General features: G+C 45.3%; 1 protein-coding gene across 1 annotated transcript in view; it reads left to right on the forward strand.

Moving 5' to 3' along the window:
- Window positions 1-22,576, forward strand: part of NKAIN2 (sodium/potassium transporting ATPase interacting 2) — a 1,575,235-nt gene that overhangs the window by 1,309,105 nt on the left and 243,554 nt on the right. Inside the window, exon 5 of the mRNA XM_073676010.1 lies at window positions 19,416-19,476. Coding sequence (XP_073532111.1) covers window positions 19,416-19,476 — 61 coding nt within the window. The remainder of the gene's footprint in view (window positions 1-19,415; window positions 19,477-22,576) is intronic.

The following is a 22,576-nucleotide window of genomic DNA, read 5'->3' on the forward strand; positions in this document are numbered from 1 at the left end:
TCATGGGGAGAGAGATTGTCGGCCCCTTTAGGATCCCTGAAGGCGCTAAAGATGAACTCCATAATGTATGTGGATTTTCTCAAACAGCACTTCCTGCCATGGTTCAAGAAGAAGAACCGTGTATTTCACAGCAAGATCATTTTTCTGCATGATAATGCACCATCTCATGCTGCACATAAAACATCTGCATCTCTGGCTGATATGGGCATAAAAGGGGACAAACTTATGGTGTGACCTCCATGCCTCCCTGACCTCTACCCCATTCAGAACCTTTGGAGCATCATTAAAAGGAGTGTCTATGATGGCGGGTGGCAGTTCACATCTAAGCAACAGCTCTGGGAGGGTATTCTGTCCTCATGCAAAACAATTGAAGCAGAAACCATCCAAAACCTGACAACTTCAATGGACGAGAGAGTTCAGAAGCTCCTTTCGAACAAGGGGTCCTATGTGAAAATGTAACATCACCTAGAATAAAGTTTTGAGTTGAAAACTGTTTGATTTCAGTTTCTAACAACCTGCTAATGCTTATAATTTCAAAAATGACCATTTTTTTGGTCTTTATTAAAATGAAAAGGTTGATCGAAAAGTTTGGGGGATCTAAGAGTGTGGCAACCCAGTAGTCATGATTACTTCGAATTCTGACAATATGAGGGTCATGCTGCAGGTAGTGCAGCAAGAAAGCACTTATGTGTCTTGCGCATCTCGGAGCCCCAAAATTATTTTCCGGGCTAGATGCAGCTAAAAATTATTTTTAATTTTAAATCTGGTGGAGCTTATTATAGATGGCCTAATAGGATCAGTGCTGCACACTGCTACAAAGCCCAAATTATTTTCCAGTCAAGAAACAGATAAACATGATTAGTAATTTGAAAGCTTAAAATGGTTGGTAGGGTGATTTTAACCAATCATCAAGCTTTTACTCTCCCCAGGATGACACAGGGGTAGAAAAGTCGTTTCGGATCCATGATTTGTTCATCTTTATGAACGTGAGTCTGTCTACATTATCAGTGGAGAGCCGCGTGCGCTTATCTGTCAGCACACCACCAGCAGCGCTGAACACACGTTCAGACAGAACGCTGGCTGCGGGGCATGATAAGATCTCCAAGGCGTAAGTGGCTAGCTCCGGCCATTTATCCAGATTGGAAGCCCAAAAAGAGCAAGGGTCCAGTGACACATTCGTGGCTTCAATGTTTACTTGGAGATACTCCTGTACCATCGTCTCTAGGCGTTGACTATGTGTCAGACTTCTTGTCTCTTGTGGCCTTGCAAAGGATGGGCTAAAAAAGTGGTGAAATGATTCCGCAAAATTGATGTTACCACCAGATACTGTGGTTCTGTTACGGTTTGAGTGCTGAACACTTGACGGTCCCACGGTTGGCAAGTTGGAACTGTGAGATTCACTACTTGCACCACTGGTATTTTGTGGAAAAGCACATGTAAGATTCTGCAACAGTCTCTGCTGATACTCCTGCATGCGTGCATCCCTTTCTATGGCAGGAATAATTTCTGCAAATTTACTTTTGTACCGGGGATCTAACAGTGTGGCAACCCAGTAGTCAGGATTATTTCTAATTCTCACAATTCGAGGGTCATGTTGCAGGTAGTGCAGCAAGAAGGCACTCATGTGTGTTGCGCATCCAGGAGCACCAAGTCCCTGTTGTGTTGGTGGCGAGGTAACAATCATGCTTCCTTCCTCTGTCCTCTCCCCCCAACCTCGCACAACAGAAATGTGATCAAGGTCTCCCTCATCTGATGAGTCTTCCATCAGTTCGTCCTCCACTTCTTCCTGGGCTCCTGCACCTTCCTCACTAGTTTGGCTGCTACCATGCGCCCTGGTAAAACCATCTCCCCCACCCTCACATGCCTGCCGCCTTGGTGCTGCCGACCGTCTGGACCTTGCAGATGTTAGCCCTTCCGCATACAACTCCTCCTCCTCTACTTCCTCCACCTCCTCTTGTGCCACCACCTGACTCCGAATTCTGTTTAACATGTGCTCCAGCATGTAAATCACCGGAATAGTCATGCTGATAATGGCATCGTCAGCACTAAACATCTTCGTCGCCATTTCAAAACTGTGCAGAAGGGTGCATAGGTCCCTGATCTGAGACCACTCCTCCAGCGTGATTTGCCCCACCTCTGAATCTCGTTGGCCCAGGCTATACGTCAGAACGTATTGCACCAGGGCTTGTCGGTGCTGCCACAGTCGCTGCAACATGTGCAGAGTTGAATTCCACCGGGTAGGCACATCGCATTTTAGCCGGTGAAGTGGCAGGCCCAACGACTTCTGTAGAGATGTAAGTCGCTGAGCTGCGGGATGCGAACGGCGGAAGTGAGCACACAGCGACCGTGCCCTCTGCAGAAGGCCATCTAGTCTGGGATAGTGGGCTAAAAATTGCTGGACAACCAGGTTCAACACGTGAGCCATGCAAGGCACGTGTGTGACATTGCCCCGGCGAAGGGCCGCACCCAGGTTTGCAGCATTGTCGCACACGGCCTTCCCTGGTTTCAGGTCCAGTGGAGACAACCATTCATGAAATTGGTTCTCCAGAGCTGACCACAACTCCTCAGCTGTGTGACTCACATTTCCCAGACATTTCAATGTAAAAACCGCCTGATGACGTTGAGCCCTACTGCCAGCATAGTAAGGAGGTGTGCAGGATCCCTTCTGCGCAGTTAGAAAGCTTGTGGCATGACCAGACAGGCTTTGGGTGCAGGTGGAAGACCGAGAGGAGGTTGAGGAGGCAGAAGCAGTGGAGGAACTTTGACATAAAGAGGATTGACGCACAACTCGTGGGGACGGCAAGACTTGGACAGCAGCCCCTTGTCCTGCTGTCACCATAGTTACCCAGTGCCCAGTCAGCGACATGTAACGCCCCTGTCCATGCCTACTCGTCCAAGTGTCTGTGGTGAAATGCACCCTGTCACACACAGAGTTTCTCAAAGAAGCGGTGATGTTGTGTGCGACATGCTGGTGGAGCGCAGGCACACCTTTCTTTGAGAAGTAGTGCCGACTGGGCATCTGGTACTGGGGCACTGCGACGGACATAAGGTCTCGAAAATCCTCTGTGTCCACCAGGCGGAAAGGCAGCATTTCTGTAGCCAAGAGCTTGCAGATGGTGAAATTCAACCTCTTAGCTTTCTCATGGCTAGGAGGAAATGGTCTTTTACTTGTCCACATCTGAGGGACCGAGGGCTGGCTATTGTGCTTAGACGGGGTTGATAAGGGTGTCCCCGGCAAACTGCCGGTCTGTGAGGAAGATGCAGGCGGACATGTTAGGTTGCCTTGATCCAAAGGTGGTGCTATCGATGTCGTACAGCGCTCAACACCAGCTGCTGTTACCACCTCCAAAGAAAATGATGACCTGCCAATCACGCTGGCTGTTGCGGGTAAAGAGGTGGCAGGTCTGCGCCCCAAAACAGGTGTGACTGCTGTCCCCCCAGTCACAGAGGATGAAGAGGCCGCGGATGCACAAGATATGGCAGACGGTGGTTGGCCCGGCCGGCTAGGCCGCATTGTAGCACACTGAGCTTCCCACTGCAACTTATGCTTCATGTCCATGTGCCGGTTCATGCATGAAGTACTCAAACTATGTATTTTTTGGCCTCTACTTAGCTTTTGCTGACAAATGTTACAGATAACACGAGTTGGGTCATCTTTATCGATCTGAAAAAATGCCCAGGCTATGCAAGGCTTAGCACCCATGCGACCTGAAGAGCCACCACGACTTGTGGTGAGAGGCAGAGTTGTGTTTGAGGATGCAGTTGTTGACGTGCTTCCAGTACTACGTCTCTGTCCAGGAAGGCGCAACCTGACCTCGTCGTCACTAGCATCTTCCTCCACCTCCTCTGCTGACCTCATCTCTTGGCTGACTGTGGGTTGACAGTAAGTGGGATCTCCAACCTCATCATCATCACCCTGTGTGTTATCACACCCGTCGTCCTCAGAGCCAACCTGTTCCTGCCCTGACAAAAAACTAAAGTTGTCGCTCCAATCAGGTATTTGAGTCTTATCATCGTCTTCCTCATTGTCTCCACCAACAGGAGTTACAGTTTGGGAATGAGGGTCTACATTATGGTCAGAACCTTCTGCGTCTGGTCCTGGATCCGACTCATAAAGATTCTGGGCATCAGTGCAGATCATTTCCTCATCTGGATTCACAGAAGCGCTGGAGTCGACCTCTGATTCCCAGGCTATAGTATGAGTAAACAGCTCTGCAGACTCAACCATCTGTTCTACCTCATACTCAGACGGGCAGCTGGAGATTTGGGAGCTGTGAGGAAGCAAGTGCGATTTGGGTGACACCTTTGAGGACTGGAGTATTTGTGATGTTGAAGTTGATGTGGAGGAGAGCCCACTTAAAGGAGCACTTGATATCCGTTGAAGCACCTGCTGTTTTTGTGCCTCATCTGGAATTTGTAGCGATTGGCGTGGCCGTAAGAAAGGGATCTTATCACATTGTCCGCGAAAAGAAGTAGACATTTTAGTTTGGCTGGAAGATGGTCTTTCTTCTGCAGATGTTACTGTTGCTTTAACACCTACCCCACGGACACAACCTTTTTTCCCCTTCCCAACACGCCTATTCCCCTTTCCACCAGCAGCAGGCCTTTTTCCACTCATTTTGGTGGTTAACTAATTCACAACTCTGGAGTTGTTTGCACAAAAAAACAATGGATGGTAACCGAGCAGAGCTGAGTGGCCAAACTGTGGTATTAGGCCAAAACTATTGGCTGGGTTAGATGCAGAAAAAAATATATTCAGTTTGCAACCTGATGGAGGTCAGTATAGATGGACTAATAGAGAAAGTCCGACACACTGCTACAAGGCCAAATATTTTTTCAGAGGTAGATGCAGAAAAAAATTATATTCAGTTTGCAACCTGATGGAGGTCTGTATAGATGGATTAATAGAACAAGATCCACACACAGCTAGAAGCCCAATATTTTTTCAGAGGTAGATGCAGAAAAAAATATATTCAGTTTGAAACCTGATGGAGGTCAGTATAGATGGACTAATACAACAAGTCCCACACACAGCTAGAAGCCCAAATATTTTTTCAGAGGTAGATGCAGAAAAAAATATATTCAGTTTGCAACCTGATGGAGGTCAGTATAGATGGACTAATACAACAAGTCCCACACACAGCTAGAAGCCCAAATATTTTTTCAGAGGTACTGTAGATGCAGATACAAATTATTTTTAATTTGCAACCTGATGGAGGTCAGTATAGATGGACTAATACAACAAGTCCCACACACAGCTAGAAGCCCAAATATTTTTTCAGAGGTACTGTAGATGCAGATAAAAATTATTTTTAGTTTGCAACCTGATGGAGGTCAGTATAGATGGACTAATAGAGAAAGTCCGACACACTGCTAGAAGGCCAAATATTTTTTCAGAGCTAGATGCAGAAAAAAATTATATTCAGTTTGCAACCTGATGGAGGTCAGTATAGATGGATTAATAGAACAAGACCCACACACAGCTAGAAGCCCAATATTTTTTCAGAGGTAGATGCAGAAAAAAATATATTCAGTTTGCAACCTGATGGAGGTCAGTATAGATGGACTAATACAACAAGTCCCACACACAGCTAGAAGCCCAAATATTTTTTCAGAGGTACTGTAGATGCAGATAAAAATTATTTTTAATTTGCAACCTGATGGAGGTCAGTATAGATGGACTAATACAACAAGTCCCACACACAGCTAGAAGCCCAAATATTTTTTCAGAGGTACTGTAGATGCAGATACAAATTATTTTTAATTTGCAACCTGATGGAGGTCAGTATAGATGGACTAATACAACAAGTCCCACACACAGCTAGAAGCCCAAATATTTTTTCAGAGGTAGATGCAGAAAAAAATATATTCAGTTTGCAACCTGATGGAGGTCAGTATAGATGGACTAATACAACAAGTCCCACACACAGCTAGAAGCCCAAATATTTTTTCAGAGGTACTGTAGATGCAGATACAAATTATTTTTAATTTGCAACCTGATGGAGGTCAGTATAGATGGACTAATACAACAAGTCCCACACACAGCTAGAAGCCCAAATATTTTTTCAGAGGTACTGTAGATGCAGATAAAAATTATTTTTAATTTGCAACCTGATGGAGGTCAGTATAGATGGACTAATAGAGAAAGTCCGACACACTGCTAGAAGGCCAAATATTTTTTCAGAGCTAGATGCAGAAAAAAATTATATTCAGTTTGCAACCTGATGGAGGTCAGTATAGATGGATTAATAGAACAAGACCCACACACAGCTAGAAGCCCAATATTTTTTCAGAGGTAGATGCAGAAAAAAATATATTCAGTTTGCAACCTGATGGAGGTCAGTATAGATGGACTAATACAACAAGTCCCACACACAGCTAGAAGCCCAAATATTTTTTCAGAGGTACTGTAGATGCAGATAAAAATTAGTTTTAATTTGCAACCTGATGGAGGTCAGTATAGATGGACTAATAGAATGATGCTATGCCCAAAAGATTTTACTTCACTAGGTGCAGTAAAAAAATTGGTATTCTATACACAGGTGGTATATCTTGCAGCACAGATAGGCTACTCCACTGACTAACACACTCTGCAATAGGCCAAAAAGGATTAGCTTTGCTAGATTCAGCCAAATGCTGTGAAAAAAACTTGCACAGCACTGGCACAGACCTGCCTGGCAAAAACTGATAGGAACTGATGTAACCTAGTCCTGAAAAGGACTCCAATTACAATTAGTCTTTACTCCCACAACCTATCTATTTAAGAGCACAGACCTCCCTGATAAAAGTCGTAGGAAATGCTGTAACCTAGTCCTTAAAAGGACTGCAATCACAACTATTCCCTACTCCCAAGCTATCTGTATATTTGTGCGAAAATTGGCTTGAAATTAACAAGGTATAGCGCACACAGCAACAGCGGTGCCGTCTAACACGCAGCTGCAGCAGTGAGAAAATGGTGGCGACGGGGAAAATGGCTTGGTCTTATAGGGCAAGGACATGTGACATACACTGCCAATGACACATGCCCTTGCTTGTGTGAAAAAAAGCACTTCGCTCCGTGTGTGCGCTGCTGATAGGCTGACAGATTGCACCTCCCCACTGCAAATGCGGGAAAGAGAAAAAAAAATGGAGATCTTCATTGTTCCTGCAGAGATCCATCCCCTGCGCCTCCCCCCACCCCGCTGTACACTCAAACTGCGTATTAACATTAATTTTCATCATTACTGAGAAAAAAATCCAGTTATGATTTTGGTGCACGAACAGTTATCGAACATAACCTCGAACAGCCGAATTTTTATCAAATTGTTCGTGTTCGCCGAACGGCTCGAACACCGCCCAAAACAGCTCGAATTTGAGATTGGCGAACAGTTCGAGTAGAACAACGCTCATCTCTAATGGCAACTTCCTTCAGATCTGACAGAAGACACAGGCTTCCTTCCTTAAGGCCAAGTCTTGGATGAAGATTCAGGCAACAGAAGAGAGGTTCGCTGCCTCAATATCATCCTGGAGATAAAGTCTGTCTGTCATCCCCGAATATTAGCCTGAAGATGGCTTCCTACAAGTTTTCTCCCCGGTCCATACAAAATCCTGAGGCAACTTAATTTGGTGACCTACCGTCTTCAAATCCCTGTAATGATCGGAGGTCCGAGAGAGATCCAGTGAGTCACAAACTGAGACAGAGACAGAAATAAACAACACTTTCTTTAATGAAACAGGGGTTATACTAAAATTCAGTATTGCATGAATCAGTCTCAGGTTCCACCTGGGACACTGTCTCTAATAACTACACACAATCAGCAAAAGCTGAAATCAATGTGCCAATCTCAAGATACCCAGTTTATGTGAATTATACTAAAGATCTGGAACAATTTTACATAAACACTGTGTCAATCGATTGTGGGTGTTCTATGGGGACCCCTGAAATGGCACACTGAGTACAATCCTACCACTATTAACAATAAGAATGCATGAAACTATACCAATTGCTCTTATACCCCTAGTATAGGGATACCCAGGTATCTTAAAGTTACGGTACCATTAACCAAAGATGTGGTCTATCACAGGCCTGGGAATCGCGGTGACTGCAGCTAGTCCCAGAAAACTTTGGCACCAATTAAAAAGCAATGTTTACAAAAACAGCAAAGGTTTCTTGTCTTTTCGGCCGATGCCGAGCCCACACGCTGGGGACTTTAGTCCTATAGCCTCAGGTTAAGGTCCAGGAAGAACTCTTCACCAGGCTTGTCAGTATCCTCTCAATGTGAATGGCACCGGACCCCGTCTCTCCTCTCGCAGTTACTCACTGTTTTCCAGATAACCGACCACGCGCTCCGTCACAGAGATGATATCCTGAGTCTCTTTCCCTCTCACTCGACACTTGGCTCATTCAGCACAGAGTCTCTAGTCCACTCAGCATGGACTTCCACAAAACCCCAAAGAGCCACACAGCTTTCTGCAGCTCAGCACTCATTCTAAAGCAGGGATACAGCTTCACCAGGGCCAGGGGTTAACAACCCCCACAGGAGAGCTTGTAGAGAGAAAGTCTTGTTGAAGTTCAGTCCTCACAGTTCTCCTCAGACTCTCCTTCTAGCGTCTCACACAGCAGACACCCTCAGAACACACAGGGTCTCCCGGTCTGCCTCTGCTCTGAGCTCAGCCATGCAGAGCCCACAGAGTCCTAATGCTCTCCTGCTGCTATCACAGTTCACACTCTCACATCCCTGAAAATGTATGGATCTCAAACGCCTTTCATGTTTTGCTCCTGAAGCCGCTGGTCTTGAATCGCTTCTCGAAGCCTCAAGCTACTTCCGCTACCGCTGATCCTGAGGGTCCCACAGATGTTTTTGAGGTTAAGGACATCCTGGATACATAAAAGGTTCAAGGGAGGGCCTTCTATCTGGTGGACTGGAAGGGATTTGTTCCTGAGGAGAGAGGAGAGATCCTAGGAACCTGCTTAGAATATCTGTGCCGCTGCCATCTTGGAGAGGTTTCTCTGTCGGACTGGCTAAGGAAGGGTGGGGCATAAAGGGAGGATTACTGTCATAGCAGTAACTCACTTGTCTCCTCAGCACATCCCTACTCACTAATGCGGCTTCTTGTGTCAGGCTCTCCTGCTGAGTTTGCTTCTTGCAGCACTCCTCAGCACTTCTGCATCTGCATGTGGTTTCCATTTAGCTTTAGGGGAGCGTGGCCAGTCTCTGCAGGAATTACACCCTGCTGTGTCCTGCAGATATTAGATTCCCTGGCCTTTCCCATGCCAACAGGGTCTATATTAGGCTGCTCCTCCCACCACTCCTTGCCCGAATGTTGGTTCCTAGCCTGCTAGCAAACACGCTTACCTGCTCAGTTTGACTTCTTCATCTCTGACTCTGGCTTTGTATTATGAACCCGTGCTGCCTGCCCCAATGTCAGACCGTCTGACTACACTTTTATCTCACTCTCCTGTACCTCGTACTTGTGCTTTTGACCCTCTGGTCATCTGCTGCAGTCCCGGGGACTGTCCTGGAGTGGTACCTGGTGTCTACCGGCAGCCTAAGCTATCCTTCATCCTAGTGAAGACCCAGAAGACACTTAGTCATGCCCTTCCAGGGTAAGCCCGGCCCATGATACAGTTTGATCACACCCACAAGCGTCCTTTTTGTTTGATTGACAAAACAATCTACACATACTGTATATGAATACAATTATTCATGCTTGCTGTTACAAGTGAGCAAGTAAGGATCAAAGGGTTAACAGGATTACACAATCAACATTGTGCAGTTTACTTACTTATACTGTAGTGAAATCTGTCTCTGAAATGAAGCAGGTGGTGATAGGCAAAGCCAGCTGGGTTTAGTTTATTGCGCCATTAAAGTGCCATATTAATTTTTCTTTTAATCCCAAACCACTGATGTTCTAACTTGTAGTTAGTGAGCAACAATTATCTTCTTGGCTTACTATCATATTTTAGAAAATGCAGCTCTCTTTTGCTTTCTTATTGGGGCATATTCTACTTAACTGAATACATGTAATATGCACTATATACTCCATACACTAATAGTTTAAGCTACTACCATTAGCCTTTTTATTCACGGCAATATTAAGACTATGATTTTGCACAAAATAATCTATAGTCTGTGTAGACACTTCGGGCAACCTGCATTCACATTTTGTATATCAGTGTGCCAGATTTAGGATAGCTACTAATATTTCACTGATTATAGAAAACACAATATACTGCAATCTCAATTTGTACAACATAATAGATAAAAAAATACTAGGTAAAGGAGTTGACTAAAACTAAGATGTAGATGATCTATTCTTAATTCAGAATATCAGAACTGTGGGTCTGACACCTGGCGCCCTCACTGCTCAGCTAATATTTGGTGCCATGGCCATTGGAAGTAAACGGTATGAAGCCAGAACACCACAGTTCCCTACATTGTGTAATGGCTGTCCCTGGGCACTGGAGCTTAGCTTAATAACTTTAATGGGATATGAGCTGCAGTTCCTAAAAAAGGCCACTAGACCTATCCAAAGAATAGGTCATCAATATCAACAGGATCAATGGTAAGCAAATTGCAGCTGCATGATTGATCTAAGAATTTATATTGCAGATCAAATTCTTCCCATAATTTTTAGAGTATTTTATAGTTATCATTCTGGTAGAGTTTAGCTTTCATTTGTAGCCCCAAAGGCCTCAAACATACAATAGGTGTGCATTCTGCCATACTTCAATAAATTTCTGTGCATTTAATTTATTTTTAGCATTTTTTGCTGTTTTTCTTCTCTTTAATTCTTTCAACTACTGTTTTCAAATTTGCAAATGTATGGGTAAATTACATTTCCTCCTTAAAGGGGTTGTCCAGCCTTGGGGTACCAGTCTGCGGGTCACTCTATGTGACTGCAGACTTGTGAATCCTCACAATGTGCACAATGTGGGCTGTGAGAATTCTGCAGTGCCGACACTGGAAGTTAGTAGTCATGTGACTGCAAGTATGCGATTTGTATACACCCAGACACATTCCGACTAGACGTATCCGGCCTCAAATCACTTGTGTTGAGTGAGGCTGTGCATGTCTACTTGGCATATGATCACATGAATGCATATAGCATACTTGCTGTCACGCTCCCACTGGCTGCTGGCACCGGAGAATCCTAACCGCGTACAATGTGTGCGATGTGAGGGTTCAGAAGTCTGCTGTCACATAGAGTGACTGCAGACTTGTTCCCCAAGGCCGGACAACCCCTTTAACATTTGATTTTCTCTGCTTTTATGGAAGCACAGCACTCACTACTTACTATGCTTGGTAAAACGACTCTGTTAGTTGATGCATGCCCTGAATAAATGTGATCTTCTAATTTGTAGCCTTGTCCTTCACATAAGGTCTCAATATAATGTTAATGTTTTCAAGCAAAAGACAAAGCAAATTGTGCGTGATATTTAGTCTTGTGACAAACAGCAGTTACAGGAAAGCTGCACATTATTCAATATAAATGAGGGCAGGACCCTATTCTATCCCTCGCATTGTCATATCATTAATCTTCACAGAACACCTGCCCCCATCCCCATATCTTGGCTTTCTCTATGCGGTAGACTGTTCTTCCTAATTTGGAATACATACATGAATATATAGAGGTGATGTTTAAAGCGTTCACCAACTTTATTGTTTCTATTATGGTATTATGTTACATGTGTATATTTGAGAAAAACGTTGAGTTGCAAATGTCATGGTAAAGTGTCAAAACACGGTAAATTATACATCAAATACATTGGGGCCTGTCTAAATATTAGAAAAGTGGAAGAAAAACAAACTGATTTAAACTATTGTATTCAGCAGTGATTTTCTGTGACTATAATGTAAAAGGCGCCCTCCAGAAACATAAAAGGACATGTGCATGAATGTGCATTGACTATATGTAAGGTGCCTGAGCGAGGTAGTCGTGGGCGAGCTGCTGCTTCTGCCTGGTCGGGCACCCTACAGGAAAGTCGTGTCCCAGTTCCGGTGTGCTGCGGTTTGTGGGGTGCATCACACTTACTTGTGGCCCATGGGCCTCCCCTGGCACCAGGCTTTCATCTTCCAGAACCTTAGCAGTATACAATCCAGGGGACAGTCAAACTTTTCCTGTGTAGTATACGGCAATCACAATTGAGCATGTAGGATAGGGCACAACAGGGTATAGTCTTTCCCACAGGTACCGGCCATCACTTCAGCCCTGGTTCTCGGTATGGGTAGAGGGTATCTCACTTGCTAACTCTTCTAACACTAGGAATACTTCTCCACCACTAGCAGTGCATCCGGATTCCATTACCTCCCGCCTCTTAGAGTATGAGTCCATCTTTCCCTTCAGCACCACAGGCTTAGTGAGTCCAACTTCCATCTCGTGGTCCCCAGGCCGACAGATGGATTTGCACCGAAGGGTTCTATGGCAATTCACTGCCCCGAGTAACAAGCTCCTGTTGCTGCTTATTACCACTGCTATCACTTCTCCTTACTTCTCCACTTCTTACTTCTACTTAACTTGACACTTCCTGAACTTGGCGCTAACTCTCAGTTCCCCCTCCCCAATCTGGGCCGGCCATTACAGTTAACCCTGTCTAGGCTAAACTGCAGCCCCAGGGGGTTTTACTTTCCGGTAACATACATTTAACCACTTGGGGTGTCAGAGAGTAGAACATCACCTTCACCACTCCTACATATACGCACTCTATAGATAAGACTTTTTGTACCTTACATTTCTTCTCTAGGAGGAAGCAACTTCCTGACGACCATAGTGTTCTAATAAGGATCATGTTTCTTTCAACTGGTCTAAAACTTCCATGTCTGTATATTCTGGCTACTAACTCTCCCTCTTGTCAACTCACTCTGACAACCAGTGACTGCAAAACAGCTCTCCTCCATCCTTGTCATTGTGCACAGACAAACCCGACTGCCTATAGCTACCGTACTCAATGTTCTCTACTGTTAGATAAAGATGAGATGATCACAGGTTAGTTACTGTGAATCATCTATTGAAAAATTTGCTTGTTCATACAATGAATGGGAATGATCTGCAAAACAAAGCATTGTTTGATTTTTTTTAATTAAAGCAGACCCTTTTTATAGAAATCAAACGACCCCTTTAAAGTTATAAAATTCTAATCAAAGAAGATTGTACACCCCTGTAAATGAAATTTCATTACATGATAGCTTGATATTGTGTCTGAAAACAAAAAATGGGATGGAAAGCATGATGAGAAGTTTTCGCAAGTAAGATGTCAAGACATGACACTAATTACTGGTCCCATTTACAGTTACACCACCTGGGATTGCTGGCTTGAGACAGAATAGAGCATCCATTTGCCACCACGGGTGCGAGGAGTTTTGGCTGAGTGGACTGTCCTACCATGTCTCACACTTAACATGGGTTCCCATACAATATCACTTCGAACTAATACATTGAAAAATATATAGAGAAGGGCAAAATCTAAATGAAAGCCATCTATTTAGGGGTACACACAGAAAAAGAAGGCCCCTGTGCAAGTACAATATATGGGCCTTTTGCAGTCCAATAATGTGCATGTGACAGAATGTTTTTGCTACTTTTAAGGTAGATGTATGCACCCTTAATTCTTGGGCTGCTATGCGACTGCACAGGTTGCACCAATGAAATGTCCGCCCTTGCTTCTCCTCTATCTCTAGGATCTTACACATGTACATACAGAACAAGTACTCTATGGCAAATTTCCAATTCTGCATTACAATTAGGAAAACAACAGTTATCAACTTTATTACAAGCAAAATTTAAGAAGTGTATTTTTAGTAAACATTTCTACTAAACATTTCGAGAAATCAGCTTCTTTCTGTGCCAAGACTGATCATTTATTATTGAAATTCTCAATGGGTGAAATCAGTCTTCAGTGAATACAGACTTTCCCATTAATTAGTGGGGATAAGACTGTTGGTGTTGTAAGGCGGCTGTGTTCACACCGTGCAGTAACTGAAGCAGTGACCCAAGCAAGTTCAATGTAAGCAGCTTTTATTCAGCAGACTCATGGATAAACAGAAAAGGCCTCCTGTTCGCAGCCGGGTTAACACAAGTCCATAAAATCGGTTGCCGGGGGCAACGGCCGCGCCGGGCCGCTCAGAGCCTGACGGGTGCAGAACCTTCCCAGGCGCGGGTTCACAGGTCCGTCGAGCTTTCCTGCTGTTCTCCTAGCAGGTCCCAACTCTGAACAACACTAATCCTTAATGCAGGGTTTTTAAAAGACCTGTGGCAAGAACCACTGGAAAACCCGGGAGGAGGCAGCCCCACTGTCTTCCTGTAGCCTCTTCCAAGAAATGAAGACCCTGTTGGATTTTACTTAATCTGCCTTAGCCAGATAGGCTGACCAGGTCAATGCTCACCTTCATTCCTGCATTGCAGCTGCAGCTGTGTCTGTGACTGCAATGCACTTTCAACAGGTTTAATAGGTTTCTGTACACATTCTGGGGGATATATAACATCCCTCGTATACGATCCAAGTCACTGCCTCACATACCTCCCCCTCTGTTCAAACTTGTGGGGTTGAACATTTGTCACCATACAGGGTGCCCGGGACAGGGCATCCACATTTGCCTACGACTTCCCAGCTCGATGTTCTACAGAGAAACTGAAATTTTGCCATGACAGAAACCACCTGGTGACTCGAGCATTCCTCTCCTTGGCGTTGGACAAAGGTCCAACTTCGACACTTCATTTAATTTCCGGAAATCGTTACAGGAGCGTAATGCTTTGTCTGGTTTTGGGATCAGTACGATAGGGCTAGCCCATTCACTCCATGATTCCTTGATGACTCCTAACTGGAGCATTTGTTTTACCTCAGCCGTAATGGCTTGCCTCCGGGATTCGAGTACCCGGTACGGTCTCATTCGTACCCTTACCCCAGGTTCGGTGACAATGTTATGTTGGAGAAGCCCAGTCCTACCCGGTAGCTCTGAGAACACATCAGTATTCTGCTGCACCAGCGAGCAAGCCTCCCGTCGCTGCTGTTTAGCATCACTTATCCTCACCTCTCCCCCGGACGCACCCCTGGCTGAGGGTACACGTACTACCACCCGATCGCCCTTGTTAAAAGACTTGACCGTGGCTCTTTTATTATATGTGCGCCTCCGTGCTGCCTGGGCATCTAACAGATGTTCTTTCACAAGGGCATGACCGCCGCGATCCGGTCCTGCATACTAGCCACGTGTTCAATTATACTCCTATGTGGAGTCGGCTCTTGTTCCCACGTCTCTTTGGCTACGTCCAACAGACCCCTAGGGTGTCTGCCATAGAATAACTCAAAGGGAGAGAACCCTGTGGAAGCCTGGGGTACCTCACGGACGGCGAACATCAAATAGGGTAGTAACATGACTCAATCCCTTCCGTCCTTAAAAACCACCTTTTTTAACATGGACTTGAGGGTTTTATTGATCAATTCTACTAGCCCGTCGGGTTGAGGGTGGTACGCCGAGGTGTGCAATTGTTTTATTTTTAGCAGTTTGCACAGTTCTCTCGTCACCTTGGACATAAAAGGGGTCCCTTGATCCATCAGGATCTCCTTAGGTAGCCCAAGGTGACAGAACACGGCAAACAGCTTCCGTGCAATCAGTTTTGCCGAGGTGTGGCGTAGCGGTATAGCCTCTGGGTACCGGGTGGCACAGTCGACGACCACAAGTATATGTGACGCTCGCAGCCCTGCCCTGGGAAGATGGGGTACTCGGAGCTGGGTCAGATGTTGAGGGGGATGCAGTCGTGGCCTGGACCCGTTCCGTGCCCAGGGCCGTCACATTAAAAAGGATGTAAGGGATTTCAGGGTTGAGTGGTATTCGTCGACTACGCCACCTGTGGTGTCTGGTGAAGGTCCACCAGCGCCGCTAGCAGTCCGCTGAGGCCCGGTGTCATGGCGGCTAAAGTTCTCGCTGCTCCCCACAGGCGGAGCAGGGCCTCAGGGCAGGCAGGACAGGATGAAGGGGGGATTTAGCAGTAGCACAGGGAGTGCGGGCACCGCGTCGCGTGGTATGGCGCGTAATGAACAGTCCGGAGGCCATAGGGGTGAACTTCCAAGGCTTTACTCACTCAGATGTATTAGCGGGAAGGCGACTCCCTGCTCCTTGCGGAGTCCTGCGGCCACCAGGGACGGGGGTCCGACTACCTCCGAGGAAGTCCAGTGTTCGGTAGCGACCCTACACCAGAGTGTTCCTGCACTACAGACTTGCCCCTTTCCCGTCTGTGCATGTGTAGTAGATAGGCCAGGTCTCCCTCTGAGCTTCTCTCAGGTGTAGGGCTCGGGTGGCTATACCTCTCCATCCAAGGCCCGGCGGGATCCTCAGGGCCTAACCAGGCTTTCCCATCCTGGATGTAGAGTTCAAGGTCGGGTGTCGGGGGCCGGTACCCCTCTTGCAGCCGGAATCCCTCTGAATAGATCAGGTAGGCGAGGACAGGTGGCGTGCTCCGCTCCGTCTGCATCCTCCCCGGGACCCATTTGCTAGGGAGCCACACTCTAAAGCTCCCAGGCCTTCTTGATCCTGGTCCTTGGCCGGGTTGAGACATTCCTTGTCTGCAACCTACCTCTCGTCCCAAAATCAGGGTACGAGGGCTGTGTCCCTTCTCGGTCAGGCCCACACAGGATCTGCGCTCCCGGAGGGAAGTCATATTAAACACAGTTCATGACAGCACACAGCTACCAAAAGAACCAAAAAGGACTGGACAGGTCCACACAGGACCATAAGGACCAGCGAAGAACTCTGCTCCGGAAGGACCAAAAAGAACCAAAAGGACCAAGATCAAAGATGGCATTCTATTAAATATGAAATTAGAAGTGTCACCAACTAACTGTTCCTCCACCCACACCCACTAACTGGTTCCTACCACTTTGTGTTCCCCAGTCTCCCTGTAACCAGGGGAGCAGCACCTAGTGCATACTAGCTCCCTCTGGTGGAGAAATGTGGTGTTGGATGCAAAAGGCTAGATCACTACCATCACACCGGCCTTACCTCAGAGGAGGAACACCACACTCCATTAAAGAAGTGCAGCATTCCTGTGGTGGTCGAACCCTCAGGGTCGCCACATATATGTTGGTGGCCACGAGCGGATTTTACAATGGGCCCTACCAAGTCCATTGCAATCCGTTCAATCGGTACCTCTATCACTTGTGGAGGTACCAATGGGCTATGGCAGCTTGTGGTGGGTGTGGTCAGCTGACACTCGGGGCAGGATTCACAGTACTTTTGGACCTCCGTGTAGACCCCCGACCAAAAGAACCGCTGCAAGATACGCTCTTGCATCTTTTTAACCCCTAAGTGTCCACCCAGCAGGTGTGTGTGTGCCAAGGATAAAAATAAATAAGAATGGGTAATTTGCTTAGAGATCAAGAAGCATGTCCCACAGCAGATGCAACATTTGACACTAGAATTATTGCAAGAGTTTTATAGAAGTAGACTTCATTTTAAGCTGTTATTTGCTTCAATTCTGATTCATTTTAACAAACAGGATATTTTTGACAGCCAACAATGCAATATGAGACAGATTCATTTATTTTCGCTGCTTTTCCAGGACATACTTCAGAGTGATATGAAAATGTCTTAAAAATGAAATAAAATCTCTCTTGAAGATAAATGCCAACCCATAAGCAGAAACTGCCTTATCTGATGAATCTGTCCAGAATACTACATGACATGAGTACATATTGAAGTCAGGACTCAAAGCAATATCTCCTGGTTGTTTTATTGCATTTTTATTCCATAGTGCATGCCTCATTATCCTGTTGAAAGTTTGCTTTAAGCATATGTATAGCAGACATTGCTAATCCTTACAATAACCGTGACTCTACATTTTCTGTAGACATGATATAGAAGACAATGATAACCGTATTTGCTTGTTCTTCCTAATTAATAATTAACTAAGCTGGTGTCATGCATATTTATACAATTGTTTACCTGTTCTGTATTAACTAGTTACGTTGACATTTCTATACTACTACCGTTAGCAAATAAAAAAGTCGTAGTACTGACTAAAGCAAATTGCATACCTAGGTTCATTAAAGGGAATCTGTCACTAAGCTTTTGCCACCTAATCTGAGAATGGCATAATGTAGGGACAGGGACCCTGATTCCAGCAACGTGTCACTTACTGGGCTGCATGTTGTTGTTTTGATAAAATCACTGTTTTATCAGCAGGAGATTATCACTACAGGACTAGTAAACTTTCTGCCATGTAGTCCTCCATGATCATGAGCTCTGTATAACACCACCCACTCCTGATTGGCAGCTTTCTGCCTATGCACAGTACACAAAATTACTAGTATTGGGAAGATTATATAGAACTCAGCATTCAGTGAACTGCTAGATCTGCAGCAGATAAAACAGTGATTTTATCAAATCTGCAGCAAGCCGCCAAGTAACTGACACATTACTAGAATCAGGGTCTTTGCCCCTACATTATGCTGCTCTCAGATGGGTTAGCAAAAATTTGATAACAGATTCCCTTTAATGACCCAGAATCATTTCTTCATAAAACTGTACATAAGTGTATAGTAATTCATATTATTATTTAAGACTGACAGCTGGGGTTAAGCTGACAGGCAAGGAACGTCTGCACATCAATAGGAGGCAGACGTGCAGTACCCTGAGGCAGCCACTACAAGTAGATGGCCAAGCTCGGCAAGCAAGAACTTCCAGTCGCTGGCTGCCACCACCGGCACTGATAACAGCTGATTGGCGGGGGTGCCGGGTGTCGGACCCCGGCAGATCAGACATTGCTAATCTATTCTATGGATAGGCCATCAATGTAAAAGCAGTGTATATCCTCTTTACGAATCAGCTATAAGTACATATAAATATACGATTTGCGTCAGTATGACCTGTGGGGTTTTACACTCAGGACAACCCCATCACAAACCTTTTCATGTCCCTTGGCAAACAGTTTACTTTTCAGGGATCTTATGGAAGTCCCCGTTAGGGAACCCTTTAAGCAGTCCTTCAGACTTTTTGTCTCTTGTGTCAACTTTAAAAAAAGAGTCACCTTTAGGGTCAACCCTAAGGGAGGGGTATGTTTTACCATAACTAGATACCATAACCATAACTAGAAACTGTTCAGCCAGAGAAAAATTGCTGCCAAACTGATGTCAAGAAATATAAAATATAATTAATAATAATTCTATAATGTACATAATTTTGGTAAGGATAAGGAATTGAAAATATGCTTTAAAAATATACCACTATTATTGTACATTTTAACAGGCTTTCAAACTGTTCTGCTTTTTTTCCCCCAGGGAATATAAAATCAGGTTCATACCCTGTGAGAAAGGTATACTAAAATAGGAACATTAATCCGCAATGAAAGGCTATAGCACCATATGAAGTGCTGAAAACCAGGAAACTTATTGTAAATCATGTAACATTAACCCTATAGCCTAACATATATTTGTTTTATTTCAGCTTGCTGGGTTCATCTATGCCTGTTATGTCTTGAAATGTATTTCTGAAGAAGAGGATAGTTGTGAGTATTCATACTTTGACATATAATTTTTCTGACCATTAGCTTCAGTGACATATTGTAGAAGCTTAAAATGTGCCTGTAGGTATTTCTTAGTACAGATACGTATCAAACTAAAAAATGTTATCATCATTTTGAAAAACAATATGATGTATATGTACAGTATATATTTATTGGCTACAATTATATAAATACCTGTCTTCACTAGCAGGAGCATAGATTACAGCATATGGTTTTAACTGTTGAATCGAATAGGAGTTGTACATGTACACATCTGCAGGCATTTGACTTCGCCTAAATGATTCTCAATTACAGGACCACCGCTTTATTATGTGTACTGAAAGATATATGGTTTCCAATACTTTTGTATTGTTGGGCACCAAAAATAATTGAATTGTTAGAGTACTAGAGATGATCAAAACTTTTGACATTCAAATTCACAAGAATGGTGAATTTTTCCAAAAAGTTTGATAAGCAGTGTGTAAATTATCTTCAAATCACAGGTATCCCAATTGCATGAAAAGATGTGCATTGCACTTTTAGGTATTCTAAGACTGTATCCAACACCTATCAATCTCTTTAAAGAAACCGTGGCCTTAGTAATGTCAAAGTGACCTCACTTCAGAAACCAATGGTAACACTGTACCAGCCAACAGTCTATTTCTTTCTACATTTTTTAAAATGAAATATTGTCCAAAAATTATCCCTCTTAGTAATTTGTAATTAGGCAGACTGTATTGTGTAGAACACTGATTCAAACTCATGGCATCGCTGATAGAAGTAACATCATCCTCCTTCGACTGAGACATATGTATCATACATTCCATAATGCCCTCTGCTTCCTTTCCATGAATATTTGTGCCAAAGGCAAAGTAGTCCACTTGTGCTCTTTGTTTGATAATGCTACTGCCCAGACAGCTGGTGTCAGTGATGGTAGTGATTCTGCTGCTGCAAGCACTTACCACATTCTTAACAACATTTTTTCTTTTTTACTACCTCATCCATTGCCAATTCTACTTTTTCTTTTACCATACATTTCTTACATCACTCGATCCAATCTTTTTAACCTCAATTATAGTGTTGAGCCACCCCCGTAGTGTTCGAGTTCGGTTCGGTTCGTCGAACACCCGTGTGTTCGCCGAACTGTTCGTCGAACTGTTCGTCGAACACCTTCGAACACCGTTAAAACCAATGGCAGGCAAACAAAAACACATAGAAACACATAGAAAACACCTTCAAAGGTGTCCAAAAGCTGACAAACTGCTCAGAAGACATAACTAACACATGGAAAAGTGACAAGTACATATAGTCATGCGAAAATAAAAGAGGTGGAGGAGTAAAAGGAGGGGGAGACACAGATATAGGCATGTCATGCCCTTCTAAAATCCAAAAAGTGAGAAGCCGACACGGCCAGTCCGCTCCTGCCCGTGCCATCTCCGTGTCGCCGGGTTTGTGCCAGAGCCGCGGTGAACCCTGACGGCCAGCCCCCCTCTCCCAATACTGGTGCCTGTCCGCTGGTGGGTCGAGCGAGCCCCCCTGTGGTGGAGGCAGCTCTAAGCTTTTTAATTTAAATTGTCTCTATAATTTGAATGAATACACTTTAAATCCATTTACAAGGATCTATTGGAGGGCAAGTCTCATGCCAGCAGCCGCGTAATTCCAGCTCCAGTAGCGTCCACTAAAGCTGCTGCAGTTAAAAAGCTTTTATAAGGATCGAGCTCGGCTGTCCACCGCAAGGCATCCTACTGCCAGTCCCAGCCCCTATGCCTTGGGGTGCCTCCTGATGCTCTTCACTAAGTATCCCATGGTCCCGAATCATTTCCTTTGAAAAAATTAAGTGTCTAAACTACAGGTGGTGTAGCTTGCTTAACAGCCGGGATAATCCGCTGACTAGCAGACACTGCTACTAGGCACAAAGTATTTCCTGGGCTAGATGCAGTTAAAAATTTGTAATTAGATACTCTCGTTGGATGCTGAGAAAGCATTCCATAGAGTCTCCTGGCACGCCATATATGATTCTCTTAAAAAGCTTGGGGTAGGGGTCTAGGGGACCCTTTTATAGCCAAAATCACGGCCCTGTATCGCAATACGTCACCTAGGCTGAAGATAAATGGAACTGTAGCACCCTGAGGGCTCGGTTGCTACAGACGTATTGCACCTCACCCAGAGGTGTGATATCTCACTCTCAGGTAAGGATGGAGTGTGGATCAGGACCCGACACCTGCATGCATTACACCACATTGCCGTGGGGCAGGGCGACCAATATGCCCCTGAGATGGGCACGACAGTCCCTGTCCCTGGCTGGAGTGGGGGGAGGGAACACTGAGGAAGGGGAACCCTGTAGTGCAGGAGCAGGGAGGAAGCAGTTCCTGGGTGCATTGAGAAGGGAGTATAAAAGGTGGGCACCATCTTAGTTCAGTGCAGAGAAGTCTGAGCAGAACTGGCAGGGAGCAGGGGCTCTGCATGAGCTCTGCTCCGGAGGCGGGCCTAGTAACAGAGGCCCAGGCCTGGAAGAGGGAGAAGGAAGGAAGAGGAGTGGAGAAGGCTCCAGGAACGAGGAATGAAGGGATCCCAGGGGTGCGGACGGGCGAGTCGCCACCGCACGCCCGAATCCACCTGCGTGGAGGGGTCAGGCCAAAGGGGGAGACCGGTCCCCGAACTAGTGGAGGCAGGAAACGACCCTCAGCTAGAAACCGGAGGCTCTGACATTTTATGTGGCGCAGCCCCTCGCTACACCCGCTAGGAAGGCACCACATAGGGTCAGGGAAACTGGCGCCAAGTTTACCAAGAGGAGGCCCGAGGCAGCCGGACAGAAGTGTTGGTAAGAAAGGCCAGACAAAGGACACACAAAGGGGGTCCTGTGAAGTGCTCCAAAGTTATCTGGGAGTTGTCTGAGCCCCTCACCTGGTGAGCACAGTACGACGTGGGCAGCCGTTACCTACAGACGTGGTCTGGATAATAAGAACTGTGAGTAAAGGCCCTGGACTGCATCACTGACTCCGTGTCGTTACTGCTGCTGCCCTGCACCATCACCCCCATCCTCCGCATACACTGCCCTGAGGCTATACTCCTCCCGTGGGGAGTTATGCTACGCTCTGCTGCA

Source organism: Phyllobates terribilis, unplaced genomic scaffold (genome assembly GCF_046119375.1).
Source record: "Phyllobates terribilis strain yellow unplaced genomic scaffold, ASM4611937v1 Scaffold_3__8_contigs__length_932513732, whole genome shotgun sequence".
Taxonomy (NCBI): domain Eukaryota; kingdom Metazoa; phylum Chordata; class Amphibia; order Anura; family Dendrobatidae; genus Phyllobates; species Phyllobates terribilis.